The sequence below is a fragment of the Pleurodeles waltl genome, chromosome 9 (genome assembly GCF_031143425.1).
Source record: "Pleurodeles waltl isolate 20211129_DDA chromosome 9, aPleWal1.hap1.20221129, whole genome shotgun sequence".
NCBI classification, from domain to species: Eukaryota; Metazoa; Chordata; class Amphibia; order Caudata; family Salamandridae; genus Pleurodeles; species Pleurodeles waltl.
Genome location: NC_090448.1, coordinates 49,955,074 through 49,977,556, shown reverse-complemented (window position 1 = coordinate 49,977,556; position 22,483 = coordinate 49,955,074). Strand labels below are relative to the sequence as shown.

The window sequence follows — 22,483 nt, the reverse complement described above, 5'->3', positions numbered from 1 at the left end:
GCTTTTGCGTAAAAAAATTACGCAAATGCGGCGCAAAAAAAGTGTAAATATGGGCCTAACTACATTTGTTCTTTGTGTGATGCTTGGATTTTTCACAGTCCCTTTGGTGTAAGTGCTGTAACATTGATGGCAGCATCCCCACTCTGAAAAATGTTGCAGCACCGCTGATGCTTCGGTTCCCTCATCTAAAAAGAGTTGTTCTAAACGATATTATTAGGTGAAAGGGTGTGGCATAACGGCCAGAGCTGTGGACTTTGGAGGTGGGGAACCAGCGCTGGCTCAACATCCTGTGATTCTGGGCAAATCACAATCTCCCTGTCCTACCAAAAGTGAATGCGTCCTTGTGTACTAGTGCTCATGTAAAGCACTCCAATACCTTCGGATTGCGTTCACGCTATATAAAAGTGCAAACATAAATAAATAAATAATTAAATGCTATTGGTAAAAAAAAAAAAAAAACTAATATTTATATCTGCTATGTACACAAAGTTCCTTTTTGATGAACATGTTCTGGTGTCAGTTCTTGATTTTTCATCAATAAAATCCTGGGTGTAGTGGGTACGTCTCAGATACTTTTTTGTTAAGATTGCAAGCATCTACTTTAAACCACCCCGGTGCTTTAAATGGGCAGGTTCTGTCCGGTACTGAGTACCTGCACTTCTTGAATTTGAAACGGAGCGTACCTGCACTTCTCAGCATTGCTGCAATACAGTTAATGGGAGAGTACAGCTCTCAGGAGCAAGCAGGTACTGTAAATAGTGAGTACCTGCTCTTCTGTTTTCCATTTAAAGCACAGAACCACCCCAATGTGAAACAAGAATGAAGACACAGACGAGGGGTGATTTGCATCCAAGATCACACAGAAAAGGAAGTGACAGAGATGGAACTCTGGATCATACCACTCCCAGATACTTAACCCCAGATTGGGCCGACTGCTTCCTTATCAGCAGGCAGCGTCCAATTCCCTCTTTAATCAAAGACACAACTTAAGAGCGCGCGCGTGCTGGTGGTAATCGCTGACAGGCCAAGTTTAAAGGGCTCTTCGGGGGGGAAACTGACTGAAGCCGTGGGACACGGTCGGCGACGGTGTGGAGGGCGAAGATATTTTCAAGATATCCACGCGCCGGGCTTCTGGAGATTAACACAAGGCTGGCAGAGCTCTGCAGACTCATCAGAATAAAACCTGGAGCAGTAGATCACGGCTTGCCGCGGCATTAGTCCTTCTGAATGCAAAGAACGAGGAGACGGCACATGTGTTCCAGGTGATAACAGTTTTATTGCAGCAGCAGCAGGGCGCCATTTTGAGGCGAGCTTTGAATGCATTCATTAACATAGAGGGAGGGGGCATCTCTGAAACAGGCCGTGTGGAAGGAACGCGAGGAGTCTGCCCTGGCTGATGGAGTGTCGCTGGTGGCTACCGGGGATGTGCACGTGGCAATCAGATCCCACGAGGGAGGTGGCCACATTGTTTTATAATGGGCAGAGGGAATGGCTTGGCCAAGGTAATAACTGCAACCCTACCTAAATGTCCTCAACCAACTGCATCGCAGCAGGAAAAGGGGTTTAATCACTAAATCTACGTGCACACCAAATATGCCGATCTGCCAAAACTCATTTCAACAACTCGGGGTCATTGGGCTTTGCAACTACTGTTTACAAATGTGTAGAAATGTTTTCAAAGTACAAAATACAAACAAACATACTTTTCAAAACCTTTAAAAAAACAACAGAAGCAGTATGTATCTGGTCACAATTTAATTCCATGCAGGTGGAAATCACCTCATCTTTTGGCCAGCGACTCTGATGCCAACAAACATGTGTTGCTGTCTCGCTTTTCTGCCACCCACCCTACCAAAAGATGTGAGTGAACTTTCAGGGTGTGGCCATTTGTTTTCTCCTCTTTTAAGGGGGCCACTTTAGGTTCAAATTGATCCATCATGTACGTGGCGGGATCTCTCCTTTGAACATGAGAAGGCTAATAGTCGTAGGAAAGCCTTCCAGCGTAGGATGTGCGCTTTCAACGAGTTGGCTAAATCAATTCAGCTCATCAGGACCCCACATTTCCAGTCCTCTGCTTTGTTATTACTGGTGTTTTGTCACAGGTTCTAGTAGTTTGAGAACCAAGTCTTAAAACTGCAGAATTAATTGAAAAAAAGCCCATGTCTCGACAGATGTCATCAGGTTGTCTTGGAGCCCTAATTTCACTCCTCCTTTTGGGACTGCACCCCAAAAAGGCTTGGATGTTAAGTGTCTCTCGAGTTTAGTAACAAAGACACTTTGCATTTCTACCCGCCTGGAAGCGAATGTTAGCTCTTGTATGTGCAGCCACCATGGTAAGGCTAAAACTAGATGCAATTACTAGAGGGTCTGGGGATGAGGGATAACACAGGAGTGGATCTGAAACCCATATAGAGTCCACCTGAGGGTTTCTGAATTAAGACTGTCAGCATGGTAGTCATTGGAGGAGCAGAATTATGACCTCCAGATTGTGGTCATCAGAAGGATACACGTCTTCAAAGACAACATTTGTTTAGTCCACGGAGTCCATTTTACAAACTATTTAATCCAATATCTTTGGACAAAATGCTTCAGCCAGACCAAACCAAGATTACATCTCCCATTATTTTATCGGGTTGTTCAATGTAAGCCCAAGAATGAATACATGGTGTCCATGGAGTCACCTGGTCCCTCTACTGAAAAGAAAAACAAACACGGTTTTCAGGTTCATTAATGGATTTCAAACCAGTGCCATTGAGTACACTTGTAAATTGTTTAGATGAATATTCTTTTTGGATACCGTGACTGTCCCAGCGGTTTTGTATACAGCAAGCAACACAGAAGAGTGCAGCGTCAGAAAGCTGCAATCTGGGTACATCATACACACCAAAAACATAGGAAAATGGTTGTTAACGGATATTTAGACTGGGATTACTTGGAATGGCAAAGGAGCAGGAAGCTGTGAGAAGAGAAGTGGGAGCCACCACTGACTTCTCAACGTCTAAGCAGTGCTTCCCTTGAAGACCAAGGCACTTTGTTACAGTTCCAGGAGGATCTCTGGGAGTCGAGATCAAAAGGCCAGACAAATATGGACCAAAATGGGAAGAAATTCACCAGAAATCATAGCCATATTGGATATACATAACAAGGCACCCCTGGAATGATTTAGTGATGCTATTTGCATACAATCCTGCAGAAGTTCTTGAGAGAGTGTGCTTGAAGCCCTGATTTGTTCATTTGCTGTGTGATTGGCGTATTCGTGTATTTCCTACAGACAGGCATCAGGCTGCAAACAGACAAAGAAATAGAAGCTTGCAGTTGTTTTAGGCAGGACAAAACGTAGGACACTGAATCATACAAAATGGATAACAAAGTCATGGCGGAATCCATGAAAAAAGAATTAGCTGCCTTGTGAGGTAGGCAGAATAGGAGAGGCCACATCTACCTTAAACAGGGGAGCGAGGGGACGCACACAGTCAGAAACAGGAGCAAGGGGGCAGAAATGGTGGGATGAGAGAGGAAGCATAAAGGGTTTGAAACAGGAAGGCATAAGAACATCCCTAGGGTATAAACATAGCCATGTAGATAGGGGACGGATAGCACAAATGTAAATACAGAAATGCAAAAAAAAAAAAACATATACAAGAACTTGGGTAAAATGTGCCAACAAGCAGAAAGCGTGGGACAATTTACAATCGAAAAAAAGGTTAAGGGGAAATCTCTCGGTTTAGCGGCAGAAAACAAACAGTTTCCTCACCAGAAGAAAAAAAATCTTCAAGGCGCTAAAGATATCCAAGTTAGTTGCCTGTGTAGGGCTGTTGGAAGGCAGCATCTGTGACCTTGTGCCTTTATAGTCTACTTTTCCAGATACATATCATGAGGGTAAAAGAAACTGCAGAATTCAGCAAAGACTTACAAGCTGACGACCACAGCTGAGTAATGCAGGCCACCGATGAACGACAAACAAAAATACGTAAATATCAACAAGACTCGATCAGGCCAAGCAATGAGTCAGGTTCTAATTTGTGCCCCTCAATGTGTGTGTAGGCGCTCGCTAGGCGGATCTAAGGCAGACTCAATAGAAATCATGGATTCAGCGGGTCAATACCGTTGACTTGACTGAAACCCACGGAGGCCAGCGCGTCCTTCAGCTCCATGATCCCAACTTGGGAAAACCAGGGGCGCCTAACAGTTGCAAACACAAAAAAATCAAAAATGCTAATTTTCATAAAAAGGGGCAGGTGCAGTATCAGCACTGTTGACAGACGTGTACAACTGATCTAGAAACATAGCGTCCCAGTTCAGAGTGGCGCCCCCTATAGGACAAGATCGGTAGGCACCAGAGAGAGATTGCCAAAATGGCAGCAGGAACCTTCAACAAAGTCAGATAATACCCATAAAGTTTTATCACTAATTTCCCCTCCCCAGGTCCTACCCTCTGTTGTATATGAACTTTCGTGAAGGTTGCACACCATGTTACCCCGCTGTGCAGAAAAGGACTATTTTCTATATTTTGGGCGAGGTGGACATTTGGCTTCCCTCTCGGTCTTAAAATCGATAGCCGAAAGGCATATCGCAAGAATTGATTTCAAATGGTTTAGAGGCACAGAGAGCTATTTAGTTCGACTTCCATGGCAGCCCAAGGTTTAGGAAAGAGAAAAACACAGATATTGAATGATATATATTTGAGTACTCGAAGCTGTAGTCTGGTTTTGGTCTGCCCTTTGAAAGCCAATAAAAATTTGCATACTTTATTGGCATGTTAGAAACCCAACGTCAAACAACGTGGAAATCACAGCTCACCCTTGGGTTAATATTGGGAATTGTGCAGTGCACTACTAACTTCCAACAATGCGTGGCCGGTGGGAAACATGCACCATGTGACATCAAACTCTGGAGAAAATGACAAGCAAGGCTCAATACATACAGGTCAGGGAACATTTACGAACTGGGATGCAGCACAGAAGGAAGGCTGCAAAACATCACCACACTCCCATCCAATGGAGTGCTTGCGACACAGGAGCAGTGCAATCGCTTCTGCAGCCCACAAAATGGAAACCAAGATGCTAAGATTTTGCGCTGGTCTCCCACCAGCCTATAGGAATGCAGCAAGACTCACGGCCTGATTTAGATATTGACAGACGGGTTACTCCATCACAACGGTTACGGATATTCCATCCGTCGAAATATAAATCCCATTATTTCCTATGGGATTTAGAACTTGATGAACGGGATATCCGTCATGGTTGTGACGGAGTAACTCGTCCGCCAATATCTAATTCAAGCCCCAAGAGTCTTTACAGTATTTGACTACTCAAATTATTCGAGAGAGAAAACTGAAGCAAACAAGGCTTTAAGTAGCAAACATAAAACTGGGAGTGAAAATACACCAAAATATTCTGCCACGTGGAAGTGTTGTGCTTCGTCTAGAGAAGGGGGAGAGTGGCCAGAGATTGTGGCAGGAGTGGCGGGGAGGAATGTCAGTGGAAGAGGTGACAATGAAATGAGCTTTCCACAGCTGCGTGAAACACCCGTGGGTGATGACTTTCGTACTCTAGCAGGTGACCTCAAACCAGTGGTGATGGCCCTGGACTCTGAAGCTGCCTCCTGGTCCAAACACAAGTCAGCTCCATGTCAAATGGAAGGCAAGAAGCAAGGGCACACATCACAACAACCCACAAAGGAGGAGGAGTGTGGGGACCAGTGTGTTCTACATTTGTCACCATGCAGTGTCGTACACATGAAAAGAAAACAGGAAAAGGACGAGGGAAGGTTGTTAAACACAAAACAAGTAAATTCTGATTGGGCCAGATCACCTACAGCCGTGGCCTATGCATCCAATGCCAAGGTTAGGCAAATGGGCACCTGTGCAGTGCTTAATGTATTCCTGCACTTGACCGAGGTATCACTTGGAGCACACATGCACGTATTCAGAAGGGGCCCCTGAAGAGGGACATAGTATGAATTCATTAGGGAGTGTAGAACAGGGTAGGGTCCACCGGCAGTGACATCAGTGAACTGCACAGGCCTCTGTGGCTGCTGCTCTGGAAGTGTGTCCTGGATTATCCGTGGTTCACCAGCAGGGTCTAGAAAAGAAGAGAAGAACAAGGGTGAGGTCACTATCAGAGCCAGGTCTGTGCACGTGTAAAGTGCCAGTGGAAGAGACGCACCACCCTGGTGAGCTCATAGGTGGTGACTACATGCATTCAGTATAGTAAATATTAACAAGGGTGAGGTCACTATCAGAGCCAGGTCTGTGCACGTGTAAAGTGCCAGTGGAAGAGACGCACCACCCTGGTGAGCTCATGGGTGGTGACTACATTCATTCAGTATAGTAAATATTAACAAGGGTGAGGAAACTATCAGAGCCAGGTCTGTGCACGTGTAAAGTGCCAGTGGAAGAGACGCACCACCCTGGTGAGCTCATGGGGGGTGAATACATGTATTCAATACAGTAAAGATTAGCATGGGTGAGGTCTCTGTCACAGACATGATCTGTGCATGTATAAAGTGCCAGTGGAAGAGATGCACCACCCTGGTGAGCTCATGGGGGGTGAATACATGTATTCAATACAGTAAAGATTAGCATGGGTGAGGTCTCTGTCACAGACATGATCTGTGCACGTGTAAAGTGCCAGTGGAAGAGACGCACCACCCTGGTGAGCTCACGAGGGGGTGACTACATGCATTCAATATAGTAAATATTAGCCTGGGTGAGGTCACTGCCACAGACAAGGGCAGTGCGTATGTAAAGTGCCAGTGGAAGAGATTCACCACCCTTGTGAGCTCACAGGACTTGTTTGAAAACATACATTCAATACAGTAAATATTCGCATGGGTGAGGTCACTGTCACAGACATGATCTGTGCACGTGTAAAGTGCCAGTGGAAGAGACGCACCACCCCGGTGAGCTCATGGGTGGTGACTACATGCATTCAGTATAGTAAATATTAATAAGGGTGAGGTCACTAACAGAGCCAGGTCTGTGCACGTGTAAAGTGCCAGTGGAAGAGACGCACCACCCTGGTGAGCTCATGGGTGGTGACTACATGCATTCAGTATAGTAAATATTAACAAGGGTGAGGTCACTATCAGAGCCAGGGCGGTGCACGTGTAAAGTGCCAGTGGAAGAGACGCACCACCCTGGTGAGCTCATGGGTGGTGACTACATGCATTCAGTATAGTAAATATTAACAAGGGTGAGGTCACTATCAGAGGCAAGGGCTGTGCACGAGTAAAGTGCCAGTGGAAGAGATGCACCACCCCGGTGAGCTCATTGGTGGTGACTACATGCATTCAATATAGTAACTATTACTCTGGCTAAAAGATGAAAGCCAAAACAGCATCAGCAGAGCACAGGGCGCCTATTGCAAAAACTGATATTAGACTACAGTGTCTGTGCTGTGAATACATCAGAGTAAAATACTGCAAGTAATACTGGCAGAGTATGTCTAATGACAAAACTGACAGGACCCCACATCTCCAGACCTCTCCTTTGTTATTACTGGTGTTTTGTCGCAGGTTCTAGTAGTTTGAGAACCAAGTCTTAAAACTGCAGAATTCATTGAAAAGCCCATGTCTCGACAGATGTCAATAGGGTGTCTTGGAGCCCTAATTTCACTCCTCCTTTTGGGATTGCACCTCAAAAAGGCTTGGATGTTAAGTGTCTCTACAGTTTAGTAACAAAGACACAACAAGGACACTTTGCATTTCTACCCGCCTTGAAGGGAATGTTAGCTCTTGTATGTGCAGCCACCATCTTAAGACAAAAACTAGATGAGATTGGTAGAGGCAGAGGCTGCCGGGTGGTGCGGATACTACACTGGCATTACAGTACACCTGGATATTGCACTGGCATTACAGTAGATACTACACTGGCATTACAGTACATGCGGATACTACACTGGCATTACAGTACACCTGGATATTGCACTGGCATTACAGTAGACGCAGATACTACACAGGCATTACAGTATACCTGGATATTACACTGGCATTACAGTAGATACTACACTGGCATTACAGTACATGCGGATACTACACTGGCATTACAGTACACCTGGATATTGCACTGGCATTACAGTAGACGCAGATACTACACAGGCATTACAGAACACGTGGATAACTACACTGGGATTACGGTACATGTGAATAACTACACCGGCATTACAGTAGATACACATACTACACTGACATTACAGCGCATGCAGATACTACACTGACATTAAAGTAAGTGAGGATACCACATCGGCATTACAGTACACCCGGATATTACAGTGGCATTACAGTGCATGCAGATTCTATGCTGGCATTATAGTATATGCAGATAACTGCACTGGCATTACAGAACACGTGGAAAACTACACTGGGATTACAGTACATGTGGATAAATACACCGGCATTACAGTAGATACACGTACTACACTGACATTACAGCACATGCAGATACTACACTGACATTACAGTACATGCCGACACCACACTGGCATTACAGTACATGCGGATACTACACTGGCATTACAGTAAATGGGAATGCTACACTGGCATTATAGTATATGTAGATACTACACTGGTATTACAGCACATGCGGATACTACACTGGCATTACAGTACATGCGGATACAAGGGTTTTACAGTACATGTGGATACTACACTGGCTTTACAGTACGCTGGGATACTACACTGGCATTATAGTACATATGGATACTACACTGGCATTACAGTGCATGCATATACTACACTGGCATACAGCACATATGGGTACTGCACTGGCATTACAGTACATGTGGATACTACACTGGCTTTACAGTACATGCGGATACAATGGTATTACAATACATGAGGATACTACACTGGCACTACAGTACATGCCGATACTACACTGGCATTATAGTACATGTGGATACTACACTGGCATTACAGTACACGTGGATACTACACTGGCATTATAGTACATGGGGACACTACATGCTGATACTACACTGGCATTACATGCCGATACTACACTGGCATTACAGTACATGTGGATACTACACTGGCATTACAGTTGATACAGATACCACCCTGGCATTACAGCACATGCGGACACTATACTAGCATTACAATACATGCAGATACTACACTGGCTTTACAGTGCGCTGGGATACTACACTGGCATTACAGTAAATCGGGATACTACACTGGCATTACAGTACATATGGACACTACACTGGCATTACAATACACGGGCGTACTACAGTGGCATTACAGTGCATGCAGATAACTACACTGGAATTACAGTAGATAAGGAGACTACACTGGCATTACAGCACATGTGGCCACTACACTGGCATTACAGTAAATGTAGACACCACACTGGCATTACAGTACATGTGGATACTACATTGGTATTACAGTACATGCAGACAGCACACTGGCATTACAGCACATGTGGATACTACACTGGCATTACAGTACATATGGAAACTACACTGGCATTGCAATACACGGGGATACTACACTCATGGTACAGTACACGGGGAGAGTACACTGGCATTACAATACACACGAATACTACACTCATGGTACAGTACACGGGGAGACTACACTGGCATTACAATACATGGGGATACTACACTCATGGTACAGTACACGGGGAGAGTACACTGGCATTACAATACATGGGGATACTACACTCATGGTACAGAACGCGGGAGACTACACTGGCATTACAATACATGGGGATACTACACTCATGGTACAGAACGCGGGAGACTACACTGGCATTACAATACATGGGGATACTACACTCATGGTACAGAACGCAGGAGACTACACTGGCATTACAATACATGGGGATACTACACTCATGGTACAGTACACGGGGAGACCACACTGGCATTACAATACATGGGGATACTACACTCATGGTACAGAACGCGGGAGACTACACTGGCATTACAATACATGGGGATACTACACTCATGGTACAGTACACGGGAGACTACACTGGCATTACAATACATGGGGATACTACACTCATGGTACAGTACACGGGGAGACTACACTGGCATTACAATATTCAGCAAATGCTTTTCTCTTCTCAGCCTAGGGTAGCCACAACCTTTCACTCACATAGTTCCCGACTTTTAGGTCGAGCCTACCAAACAGCTCAAGCTATCTGGTTCTGAAAGAACTACTGTGAACTTTCAGTGGGCTAAGAGTTCACCCACTGGCTACCGTTGGTTTGCTTTACTGGCATTCTCATTAGCTTTCTTTTTATTTGTTGTCCTATGTGGGCTTGTCTTCCTCTTCTGTGATTGTCCCTCCCCTGTAGCAAAGCCTCTTTATTTGTATCCTTCCATTGCTTACTTTTCAGGAGCTACATTTTTCTTTTTGGTTAAGCACTCCATGAGAATGCATGCGCTTTCAAGCTGTCACCCTTGTGTACTTCTCTCACCCCCACCCCCGCCACATGCTCTGTGCTGTTCTCTTCCACATTATTGCTCAATAAAACATGATATGTCTACAAAAAGACAAGGCCATGTCGCTGCCCCTTTTTAAAACTTTTTGCATGCATGCACAGCTGTGCAGCATGGCTAAGAGCCATTGGCAAAGCTACTATGTCTTCCAACAGGTGGCACATATTGTCAATGCTTGTTTTATCTCTCTGTGAGGACAGCAGAAAACATTCCAAGTGCTCCAGTCCCAAAAAAGATGTTGCTGTGAGCAAAGAAGCAGCGCTCTGCAACACCTTCCTCCCCCTTACTTTAAACTAATCGCTTGCATTATCCAATCAATGTCTGGGCCAGGTCAGTTTGCCTTCCCACAGTTTTTGGAGCCTTGGACTGGCCTAATTGAACACCATGTTTTAAGCCTCATGTGACATTTTCACTTGCGTTTCCGCAGAGCAGTACAGACTGAAGGAAACTCTCTCTAATTAAACAGTAACTGTGATTTTTTTGTGCTTCAATTTATACCTAGCTCTAATTGTTTAATCATGTTAAGGTTTATTCAAATGAAACTTAGGCCCTGATTTACATTTCGGCAGACGGGTTACTCTACCACAACAGTGACAGATATCCCGCCCACCAAAATCTAAATGCTGTTATTTCCTGTGGGATTTACATTTCAGCGGGCAGGATATCTGTCACCGTTGTGACTGAGTAACCCATCTGCCCAAATCTAAATCAGGCTTTGAGTCTTGCCTGTTTGTTAACTGGCTGTGAAAGCTGAATGGAAACATTTGAGACTGGTGTCACTGATAGTCTCAAGCGGTCCAAGGAGAGGACGAAATAGGCGCACGGCGAGCGTCCCCTTTGATGTATGTGTGACTATAAGGGGACACTCTCCCTCCTGGATACCAGAGGCTAACAGCCTCTAAGAAAAGGGCCGCCTCAAGGTAACTCCTTGGGTAAGGTAGATCATTCTCTCTTTTTTCACTCTTTGATTTCCCCATAGAGTATTTTCCTCCAACGTGAGACGTAGGGATCCTAGGCCCTGACGAATGCCCCGAGACCTTCATTGGCTCATTCCTGAGGGCAGAAACATGTTGGCTAGTAATTAGTTAGGTGACCCTGTGAGTCCTTGCCCTCACAGAGGTGTCCCAACCCCCCTTTTTAACTACACCAGTCAGACACCACCATTAAATTTGTTGCTCTTCATAGGTGTCTGCTTAGGTGTTTTTAGTTTTTTTCAGTAGATTAGCTGGATCCCGATCTTTCCAGAAACAAGTTTATTTACGCACTCCCTCCTGTTCCTTTAACAGTGAGGTTGAGTCCGCCCAGGTGGCACTGTCCTACCTGGGTGGGTCTAGGTGGTCAAATGATGAAGCATGACACTATATAGTGTGTGAGACCACCTAGTCCGTAAAAGGAAATCCCCTTTTTTTCCCACCCCCCGTTGTTCCTCTCCGAATATGCACTCGGCAATTTCCAACTGACATTCCACTGGCTTTACCCTTCCAAATAGGAATACATACAACCCAGGGCTACGCTAATATCCGCGACGTCCTCTTTTAGAGAACCCCGTACTTTCGTGTGTATACTGATAGGTTGCAAACATTTTATCTATAGTTAAGAGAGAATTTCCATAGAAGAGTGTTTTTTGTTTTGCTAATACGTTAGTGACGTTTGACGAATCTTCACAAAACATCCCCAAAAACAATGTTTATCCGCCTTGGCTTGGAAAGTTGAGTAGGTCTGTCAATTTGGTACCCATGGAAAGGAGTTGGTCCAAAAAAAAACTACAAAATCTTTCTGATGCAATTTCCCAAAGGAATTTTGGGAAGCGATAGAGAAAAAATTGGCGGAAAAGAATTACATCGCATTTGATAGACAGATAAATCTTATCTCGGAAAGCAAACTTTTTGTCATTTGGGGGTAAATCTGTTCAGCTGTTTATGCAAAACTGAGGTTAAAAATATAATGATATCTAGACGGTTAAGTTATGCTATGCCACGCTATCACCTAGGAGAGTATCCTGGCGCTGAGCAGGTGTGAGTCTAACCACACCTGTGGCCTACTGGGACTACTCGAAAAGCCAGGTCTTTAGCTTCTGTTACAATAAAGAGAGTGAGGAAGAGGCTCTAATGTGTAGCGCAGGTCACTGAATGCTTTAGGAGCGATGTAGAAGGTTTGACCACCAGATCTGGTTTGCCATATGCATGAGATTTGTGCAAATTGGAGTCCAGGGGTGTCTAGAAGGTTTTTGAAAGCTGATGCGATTGTTGATGTAGGCTAGGTCTAGCAGGAGTACCACTGTACTATAGCGGTACAGCAAATTAAAAGAAATAGAGCAGTCTGATTGGCCAAGACAGGCTTTTTTCCCACATTGGCCCTGCAGGACTGAGTCATTTGATTAGCTGGCTGCAACACAAAGAGAAATGTTGCATCTGCCATTACAAGACTCAGACCCCATTACGAGTCTAGAGGTCCTGGGACGGGCAGACTCGCGGTGGCTGTCGGACTGCCGCTAATACAGTGGTCCGGCATCCACATTACGACGGTGGTGAAAGTGCCACAGTCGGGCACCAGCATCGCAACAATTGCACCGGCTGACGGCCTGGTTGTCTGAATTCTCCAGGGCAGCGCTGCTAGCAGTGTTGTCCTTGGAATTACGACCCCTGTGTCTGCCAGCTTATGCATGGCGGTTCCACCGCCATGCATAGGCTGGCAGAGACGGGGTGCCGGCGGCCCCTGCACTGCCTATGCAGTTGGCATGGGCAGTGCAGGGGCCCCCATGGGCAGCTACGTCACACTTTTCACTACCTGATGCACAGGCAGTGAAAAGCGCGATGGGTGCTGTCGCACCCGATGCACCGCAACACTGCCGCTGGCTCTATTACAAAGCGCCATCAATGCTGTGGGTAATTTCCCGCTGGGCCAGCGGGCAGAAACACTGTTTCTGCCTGCTGGCCCAGCGGGAAACTCAGAATAGGGCCAGCGGGCAATACCGAACTGGAGGTCTTCTAGATGATCGAGTTTGGTGGGCCGCCTCTGCCACCTGCCAAACTCATAATGAGGCCCTCAGACTCTGCACCCTGAATTTAAAGTAAAAATAACATATAAAGTGGCATAGACGGGGTGCTCTGAATCCCTGGCACTTCTTAGTGGTAACCAGAGGGGCACTTGCATCTGTTACCCCAACGTTTCAGCATAAAGATGGAGAAAAGCATGAGAGGCACTGAAGCTAAAACTACCTTCAAGCCAATAATCCTACCATCTAAACCTTTGTGTCTTGGGTTGAGCTGGGATGTGGTGAAAAGAATGGCTACCCCTGTTTTCCACCGAGGGCCAGAGGAGTGGAAAATCGAGGCACCTGTACGACTGCAATCAATAAATACCTTTGGCTAGCACGTGGGATTCCAGTAAAAGACTACATCAACCTCTTTACTTTGTAGACATTTAAGTGCTTGCCTTTTAATTGGTGAGTTAAAGCCTTGCACATTCAGGATAATTATGGTAAGGGGGGTCCATAAGCGTTGGTACCATCTGATGGGGAAACAAGAGCTTCTCGCCATCCTGAGCCTCAAAAGTATGTCTGACACGCTCACAATGGCCCAGCTACAGGACTAGTCACTCTAACCGCATAGTGCCTACAACCTGCCCTCCAATGTCATATTGATCGTCAAACTGCTTCATGCAACGTACATTAAATGGAGTATTAACTACAAGGAGAAGCTGAATGCAGAAACGTGGGTAAAAAAAAAAAACTTTAAAAAAACACTACCTATTGTGGCATAAAATAATCACAATCAAGGGGCCTTTGCGTAATTTTGGAATATGATGACACCTAAAAGGTACAGTGGGCTTAATGGACACATGGCAAATGAACAATCTATGGCGCCACATGGCACCAGAAGAGTAAACGTTTGCGAAGAGCCCCACGTTCAGGTAAAGGATATTACCAAATGTACTTGGAGCTGGGATCAATCGTCGTCTGGTGATTCATGCAGGTCTTTATAAAAGCCTGCAGCATTGGTGTCTGCCTGGACATTACCTTTTCAATCTCCCTGGCTGTTCAGCTCTCCTGGCAGCCCATGTTCCCTCTTCACTGGTGTCTGAAGCCTTGCTGTTCATGATTTATCCCGCCTCGTTTGTCTGCTTCTCCGGCCGTTGCTTTTTATTAAAAGTGAAGGAAAGGTCGAGCCGGGATCTCCTTCTGTAGGGAATCTCTTCTCTTGCTGAAGTCCTGGACTTCCTTGAAGCCTCTGCCTCTGGCTGGAGTGGTTCCGGATGCATCTTGAAACAGGGTCATTCGGCCTTCTTTCAAGTCAATTGTGTCTCCTTGTCTTGCAGGATGGCTTTTTTCTACCCGAAATAATGTACTTTCGTGAGCACTTCTTGAGAATTTGGAAGGCAAATCGAATCTGAGAGCCTGATCTAGAACCAACTCACTGCCCTTTGGTATTTCTAACAGTTGGCAAAAGAGAGAATAAATATGATTTTCGAGGTCAGCGTTGCACACTGCGAATACCATAAATCTACATATTATCACTGTGGGAGGGATATTCGCAGTCTTCAGGTCTGAGATCTTTTTGGTGCGTTTGGAGACGGTCCGTGCTGTTTGCGAATTCATCAAGTTTATCAGCGTGTTTCGCAAAATAATTCTCAATATGGTCCAGTCTGGTTTCTGCCTTCCGGAGAGAGCGGTCAAGTCTTGGAATAGTGAGGACAGGTCTTTTTTTAATTTGAGTATCAAAAGTTGGAATCCCCTTTAGCAAACGGGACTTGAACGCCCTGTCAAGACCGCGCTTCCAGCATCTGACCAGGTCTGTGTCATGTCCCATATGATATCTTCTGGGCAGTAAGTACTCTATGGACAGGAGTTTGGTGCCCTGTGTCAGGCTGCTGCCACAGAAGTGCCTTGGGGGTTTACAGCAACAACAGTGAGCACAAAAGGATGAGGGAGGGGCGTAATGAGTGATAGCGCTTATCTCAGTGGTGAAGAGAGTACACAAGGGTCCACCACTAGGGCTTGTTCCCACCCAGAACCCTTTCTTTACAGTTTAGTTTAATTACAGCCAGTGTCTCGTGTGGACTGTGCTTTAAGACTACATCTGAGTTGTACTTTCAGTTTGCTATGGTCGACCGTTCAGCTTCACGCTTGACATATAATGGGGGCTCAAATGCGCTCAGGGCCCAGTGTGTGGCCTGGGTCTTTCATGTTCACATTAGGGGATCCCGGCTCACTTGCGTGGGTTAATATGTCTTCGATTGTGGAGCAGCACCCTTAGTCCCTTCTGGACCTTGCTACTCTGCTTTTGCGACAGCCAGCCAGGAATTCCCTCTGCTCAATGGAGACTATGAGACGCTGACTTGGGGGCAATGATTCTGCGCTCCAGTTCTCCCATCATTTGTCTATCCCAAGGTCACTCCTCTTGGTGTTCTGCAGGACGCCTTCTTCTGGTGGCCATCTTGGCAAGTGAATGGGGGAATGGAGGCACTCGTACCCACAGTTAAGTGTGGGTATTGTGGCCGGAGGTGAATATTCAGTTTTCTGGCAAGTGTCAGATGGGGGCCTCTGGTCAATTTGTTATTCAGCTTCCTGGGGGAGGGCACGGGTCAGCAGAGGTGCATTGTGTCAGCGCTCCACCCAACTAAGCCCTTGATCAACTATTTCAATATAGAAACCTTGTCCTTCAACAGCTGATAGAAAAAAACAGACCAATCTGATTTTGCATTGTTTTGCAGGTTCTGCACCTGTAGCCGTGATGATCCTGTGGATGGTGAATGTGCAGAGTGAATCTTACTGGATGGGAGTCCTTGTGCTAGCGTAAGGACCACGGCTGCTTTACATAGGATCCCCTTGGCCAGTAAGCCTGAGGAGAGGAGTTAGATGAGTGAGATTGCGTGGCCATAATGGCATGACCATCCGAAGGGAGAATGGGTTAGAACTTTTCAACAATAAATTCCAACTCCGGCCTTCTCATAGTGTCGACAATTTAGGGCATATGTATCACTACAGACTGGCTCAAATCTTTAAGAGGCTAAGACCAGGCAAACAGATATCTGGTGAGCTCCGGGACCCTCTAGCTTCTAGTTCAATGGACAGTGACTGATGGGGCAAAACTAAGGATGAAAGGCGTGTCAGTGTAGCTGAAAGGTACACAATTCACGGCCTGGGATGCCTTTAGCTTCCTTGTAATATTTTATTTTCGCTCCTAGTGTAAGATCAAGTACAAGCTGAGAGCTGCTTTCACACGGAAGCTGAACAATTATACAGACAATTTTTAAGATCTATAGGTACTGATTAGGAAAGTGAAACTTATGCTGGGATAAGCATAAGAGAACGGAGGCCGTGTGACATCTCCATTCCTATGGTGCAAAAACAGCATGTAGCTAACTATTCTGCACTGCTCTGCTCCTTCCGCAAACCAAAATGAAGCAAACGCATTTTGGTCCAGTGTACATTACAGAAAGGTTTTTTCTCATCAATCTAAAAACGAAAATCGGATTCCAGTTTTACTGCAAAGAAAATAGAAAACACCTTTGCTTATATAATAATGGGTGTGTGTGCCACATAAATATTACCAAACTATACTCGAAGGATAAACACTTAAATGACAGACAGTAAATTGATCTTGCCATTATACAATTAAAAAGGGCATGCTGTTTTTGCCTCAAGCATACTACCTAGCATCTTTCACATGTAAAAAAAAACAGGAAAAAACGGAATCGTTCCACGGTTGGTTCAATGTTGTGTGTTATTTTGCCTCACATGCCTGCCAGGGGGTTGGACTGCGCACACAAGAATAGTAGAAAGCAAAGCAGGACTATTTATCAGTTTCATCTGAATCATTGGCTCAGCTCCTTACCCTTTTGTGTGGCTGCCTTTTCGCGTCAGTATCTGCTCCTGGGCGCACAGACAGCTGTCTGCACTGGACAGGACGTCATGCAGAAGGAGGAGGAAGAGGACCTATATAGTCACTGCTCCTTTTCAGACTTCAGAGCTTCTGACCAGGCAAGGATACTTGGGGTCCACCAGTACCACACTGCTTCGGAGGCGGGCCATCCGAAGAACAACATCTTGTCTGCTCCTTCCTGCAAAGCTGCTTTGACACGGGGGCTGGGGACATGACGCGTCAGTTCCGGGTGCCCCTAGAGGAGGTTCGGGATACAGTGATTGGCCCCTTACATAGCTGCCAAGTTTCCCAGGTCCGTGCGTGATGTGCTGCTCCGGTCCAGTTTTTATTTCTTTGAATTCCGGGACTTGTAGTCCTGTTTTATAATGAAATAAACAAGACTACAATTCCCAGAATTCAAAGAAAAAACTGGACTGGAACAGCACATCACTCATGGACCTGGGAAACTTGGCAGGGCTGCCCTTGGCTGACAGCCACTCCCCCCTCACCGATTTTTAGAGCAATGGGCAGAGTGACACTTGCCCTCGCCCAGTGGTGCTGGGACGATTTTTAGACAGAGGAAACTAAGAGAGAACGTCATCTCACTAAAGGCATAGAGGGTATCTGACAGCCTATCTCTAAAAAATGCTACCAGATGAAACACATACAAAGAGCCCCGTTATAGCTCCTTCTAAACTCTTTCAAGTTTTATTGGTGGGGGGTCCTTCAGCACCTACTGCACCCCTAATTCTTGCGCCACTGCCTTTGCTTCTAAATGTGCTACGTTGCTAGAGCTGCTTCAGCGTGGTATCTCCTAAAAATGACTGGCATTATAGTGTTCCGGCAGGGTTTCTAGGCGCTGTGCCTTCAGAACAGCGCCATACCGCCTTCCATTCACAACTGCCTGAATATGTCTTTAGAATGGTCCTGGACTGTCTAGATCAGTGGTTCCCAACCTTTTGACTTCTGTGGACCCCCATTTTATCAATACTGGAGCCCGGGGACCCCCACTAAATTATTATTGGAACCATTACTGATAGCTGTTACCTAATATTATTAAATTTTTTAAGCAGTCACGGACCCCCTGAGGAGGCTTCGCGGACCCCCAGGGGTCCCCGGCCCACAGGTTGGGAACCACTGGTCTAGATCATTTTTGGGGGCAACATAGCTGGAGCCGGTGATTGATCGGTAAGAACTTTAAGTGCAACGAATGTCGAAGGTCAAACACACCACAGAGCAGCGGTTCAAAGGATCTGGTCTGTAATGGGGTAGCTACAGACCGCTATAATCGCTGGCTGCTCTTTCGGGAGCGCCGTTCTTCGGGCGCAGCCAATGGCCCGGTCACTTCCCCCCGCCTCAGTCGGCAATCAGTGCCCGCGCCGCTGAGCGGCCCTAAGTACTGGGGTTTCTCCAGCGCTCCGTGGGCTCTTAAGAGAAGGGATTACACAGAGCAGTAAATATTTGCCAAATGTAAATCTGGGTTCCTCCGCAGCAGCTGCTAATTCCACTTGTGAGCCCCCCCCCCCTCGCTTCAGTAATGTGCCGACATAGCGCTGGAGCCGACCTGCTAGAAGCAATTGATGCTTGTCAGATGGGTGATTTGTCATGATACTACTGGTAGGAAGCCCTGGATACTGGTTCTGTCTCCTGGTGCATTTTGAAAATGACCTCTGACCCCTGTTCTACCTCTGGTTGTCAGCATTGTACTCTCATTTCTCTAACAAACCAGATTTTAAAGGGTACATTTCGGAAAATAAAAAATATATCGTTTTTTTCGGCCATCAGAGCAGTTTTCATTCCAGTGATACCAATGACCCTTTCAAGCACATACAGATTAAATAAATGTCAAGTATTTTATAGTGCTTATAATTAACGGGCATTCTGTTTCTAAGCACTCCAAATGTGGTACAATAGAGAATCAAGGGAGAGGGAAATACTGCAACAGGCCGCATTTTCCTTTGGCTTGACTTGTGACACCTCTACATAGAGGAAAGCACTTAGTCCCAGATGAGGGTCAGCGCGCAAACCTTTGAGGCAAAAGCTTCAGACCAGTACGATCTATAATAGAAGAAGTGCTTAATTTGAGCCGGTGGTTTTCGGTGTTCAACGCTAGCACTTAGTTGTCAACACCAGCGCTTGGGACAGCCTGTGACAAGGTTTCGCTGTCTGTCTAATTTAGAGATAACCACAACCACAGTTAGTTATTAATTCTATATACATTAAAATGACTATTACTCGAAGAGTGAGTTATCTGAAGAAATGGGAATATATTTAAGAAATCAGGAGTCACTGAGGTAACTTGTGGTCAGTGCTGCATCCAGTTCACTCCCCAGCAGGCCACCTGCTGGTCTCACCACCAGACTAGGAGGCAGAACATGTACTGCTCTCAAAAACAGAAGAAAGCACCCCAAACAAACCTCACAGGCAGGAGAAGGACGAACCTAAGCCAGGGGACTAGCTGATCCGGGGTTGTGGCCTGAGAGTCAGCCCTCCGCCTGGGACAAGTCCTGGAGGCCAGCAACCTTAGGAAACACCCCACCCCCACCAACCACGCACAAAACCTGGGCATCATCCTGGACTCTACGTTTTCCATGACCTGTCGATTCAATGCCGTCTCTTCAGCCTGCTTCCACCACTTGCAGCTCCTTTGAAAGATCTTCAAGTGGATCCCCACTGAGACTAGAAGGGCGGTCACCCACGTCGCAGTCAGCAGCAAATTGGACTACAGCAACCCACTCTACGCCAGCATCATAAAGAAGCTACAAGCAAGACTACAGAGAATCCAGAACGCAGCAGCCAGACTCATTCTGGACATCCCTCGCCACAACCACATCTCTGCCCACCTTATAGACCTCCACTGGCTCCCAGTCGAGAAATGCATCACCTTGAAGCTACTACCTCACACCTATAATGTACTTCACTAAATTGGGCCCGACTACCTCAACCGCCGCCCGACCTTCTACACCGCCGCCAAGGAGCTCCGATCCTCCCTTCTCCCCTTCGCCGAGATCCCCAGAATCAAGAAAAGCACAGCCAGAGGCAGATCCTTCCCCTACCTCGTAGCTCGGACATGGAACACACTCCCTCTCAAACTCAGACAGGCCGCATCACTGAAGCAATTCAGGAAGGCTCTCAAGACCTGGCTCTTCGAATGATCAGCATGCCCACCACAGCTCCTTGAGACCCTACGGGTGATATGACCCGTTTTACAAGTACTGATTGATTGATTGAGGCAACAACTATGAGGTGAGAACCAGGACCGCCAATCAAACCACTAATGATGAAGAGGCAGTCACCCTCTCAGTGACGAGATTCCTCAGGCAGAGACCACCAACAATATGGAGGGGAAGTACATTAACCTCCACCCTGAAAGGAGAAGTGCAACAATGCAAGTACAAGCCTACAGGTTCAGTTCAGCAAAAAACTAGGAAAAAGACTCCAGGAACTTAAGAAAAGAGAAGGAGAACAAGCCCATGAGGCGAACTCACCCAGAAAAGGAATCAAAAGCTAAATCACAAACTGCAGGGATGTGGAATTCCTGTAGCCAGACACCCAGAACATATTGTTTGGGGACAAGGACAAGTTTTCATGTTTATTTTGACCTTGGGACAAGTAGGCCCAACTCCCTGCAGCACAAACCCCTTGGCTGCCAGTTTACAGGGAGGGGAACTGTCTGCAATTGAGGTAATATGTGTGTCTGTAAGTTCATGCTGTTCAAACTTGTATTTATGGTTCATTAATGAAAAGCCTTCATTAGTGTAAGCGTTGTAAATAAACATTTTAATGTCACACTGCACTACTGATAGTGTTTCCAGTAAAAAGAAAAGAAAAAAAAGTGTAAACACGTTTGAAAAGTTTAACAATATGAGGCTAAGGCGAAGTATAATGCTCCCAGAATGCTCTCTGATTAGATGCAAATGTTTGCAGTTGTTTTCAAAATAAAAAGTTCCGAACAAATTCAAGTAGGGAAAAAAATGTTTATCTACTATGAAATTTTATGTGCTATTTCTTTGAAGTGTCATTTAGCAAAATGTGTTGATGCATGCTAATATTTCCCAAAAATATTCCTAGTAGAAAATCCGTGTAGCCAGTTTCAACAAGATTATGGGAAGCATGAAAATAAGCACGTACGGGCAAAGCCAACCGATCTGACAAATTTTGTGAGTCTTTTGGTTTCATCAATGTGTGTCTTGTTTTGACATAGCTTTTGTAACACTTTATTGTTGTGGGAGCAGACAGGCGCCCTCACCATTGTAAAAACACTGGAAAAAAAACAAAACAAAGTTTTTGTTCTCAAAAAGCACACATTGCCACCAGTGGCGTAGCAAAGGCCTTGCAGCCCCCCTCTAGGGGTCCCCTCTGCACAGCACCCGTCCTGAGTGAGTCTGGATGTGGGGGGTGAGGGGGGCTCCATGTTCTTTGCAGCAAAGCCCCCTTCAGTTTCATTACACCGCTGATTGCCACAGTATTTCCTGGCACTGAACAAAACTACTTTGTGTGCCAATATGCTCTATGTGGAAGAGCAGAATGTGATCACTCACAGTAAAGCCAGCCGATAGATAGATAGAGAAACAGAAGTTTAATAAAAACAAAATGTCTTTGTTAACACCACATCTAATTAGGGACCCAATTCTTAAAGAAAGTCAGAAAAGTGCAACCGTGGTATATGTCTTTGAATTAGTGGCTTTCATGAATTCACAGGAACTTACAGAAGTAGACAAGGGAATCATACTTCTAGAAAATATTTGTGAACTCTATTATAGCACGAGCAAATATGCATGTGGAGATTTGCTCATGGGAAAATCTATTGAGTGTTTACAAGTTCACTTTCCCTCCAACCACTTTTTTCCCCAATCCTGGAAGAACTTATACTTCTGCCATTTTCAGGAGTACATTTCCAACCTTTCTCATTATGGGAAAAGGTTAGCAAAGAGCTGGTGCAAATCCTTAAAAAATGCAAGTTAATAGGTTTACAGATTCAAAGGCATTCCAGCCCTGGAACTATTGCTTACTGCTTCCTCTGGACCCAGTATGTAGATCTGCAGAAAGGTGGCAAACAAAGGAAATTGCTACAGTAGGGATTGAAATTGCAATTATTCCAGCCCTACTATAGTAGTAGCCCTGGCAAAATCAGAGAGGCTATTATCAGAGGTCTTATATAAT

The 22,483-nt window shown here is 45.6% G+C and overlaps 1 protein-coding gene across 2 annotated transcripts in view; it reads right to left on the bottom strand.

Moving 5' to 3' along the window:
* Positions 1–1,740: 1,740 nt before the first annotated feature.
* CHCHD6 (coiled-coil-helix-coiled-coil-helix domain containing 6) overlaps positions 1,741–22,483 on the bottom strand; it is a 746,922-nt gene continuing 726,179 nt past the window's right edge. For both annotated transcript variants that reach the window (XM_069206262.1, XM_069206263.1), the window contains one exon: positions 1,741–6,083. In XM_069206262.1, coding sequence (XP_069062363.1) covers positions 6,060–6,083 — 24 coding nt within the window. In that variant the 3' untranslated portion in view covers positions 1,741–6,059. The remainder of the gene's footprint in view (positions 6,084–22,483) is intronic.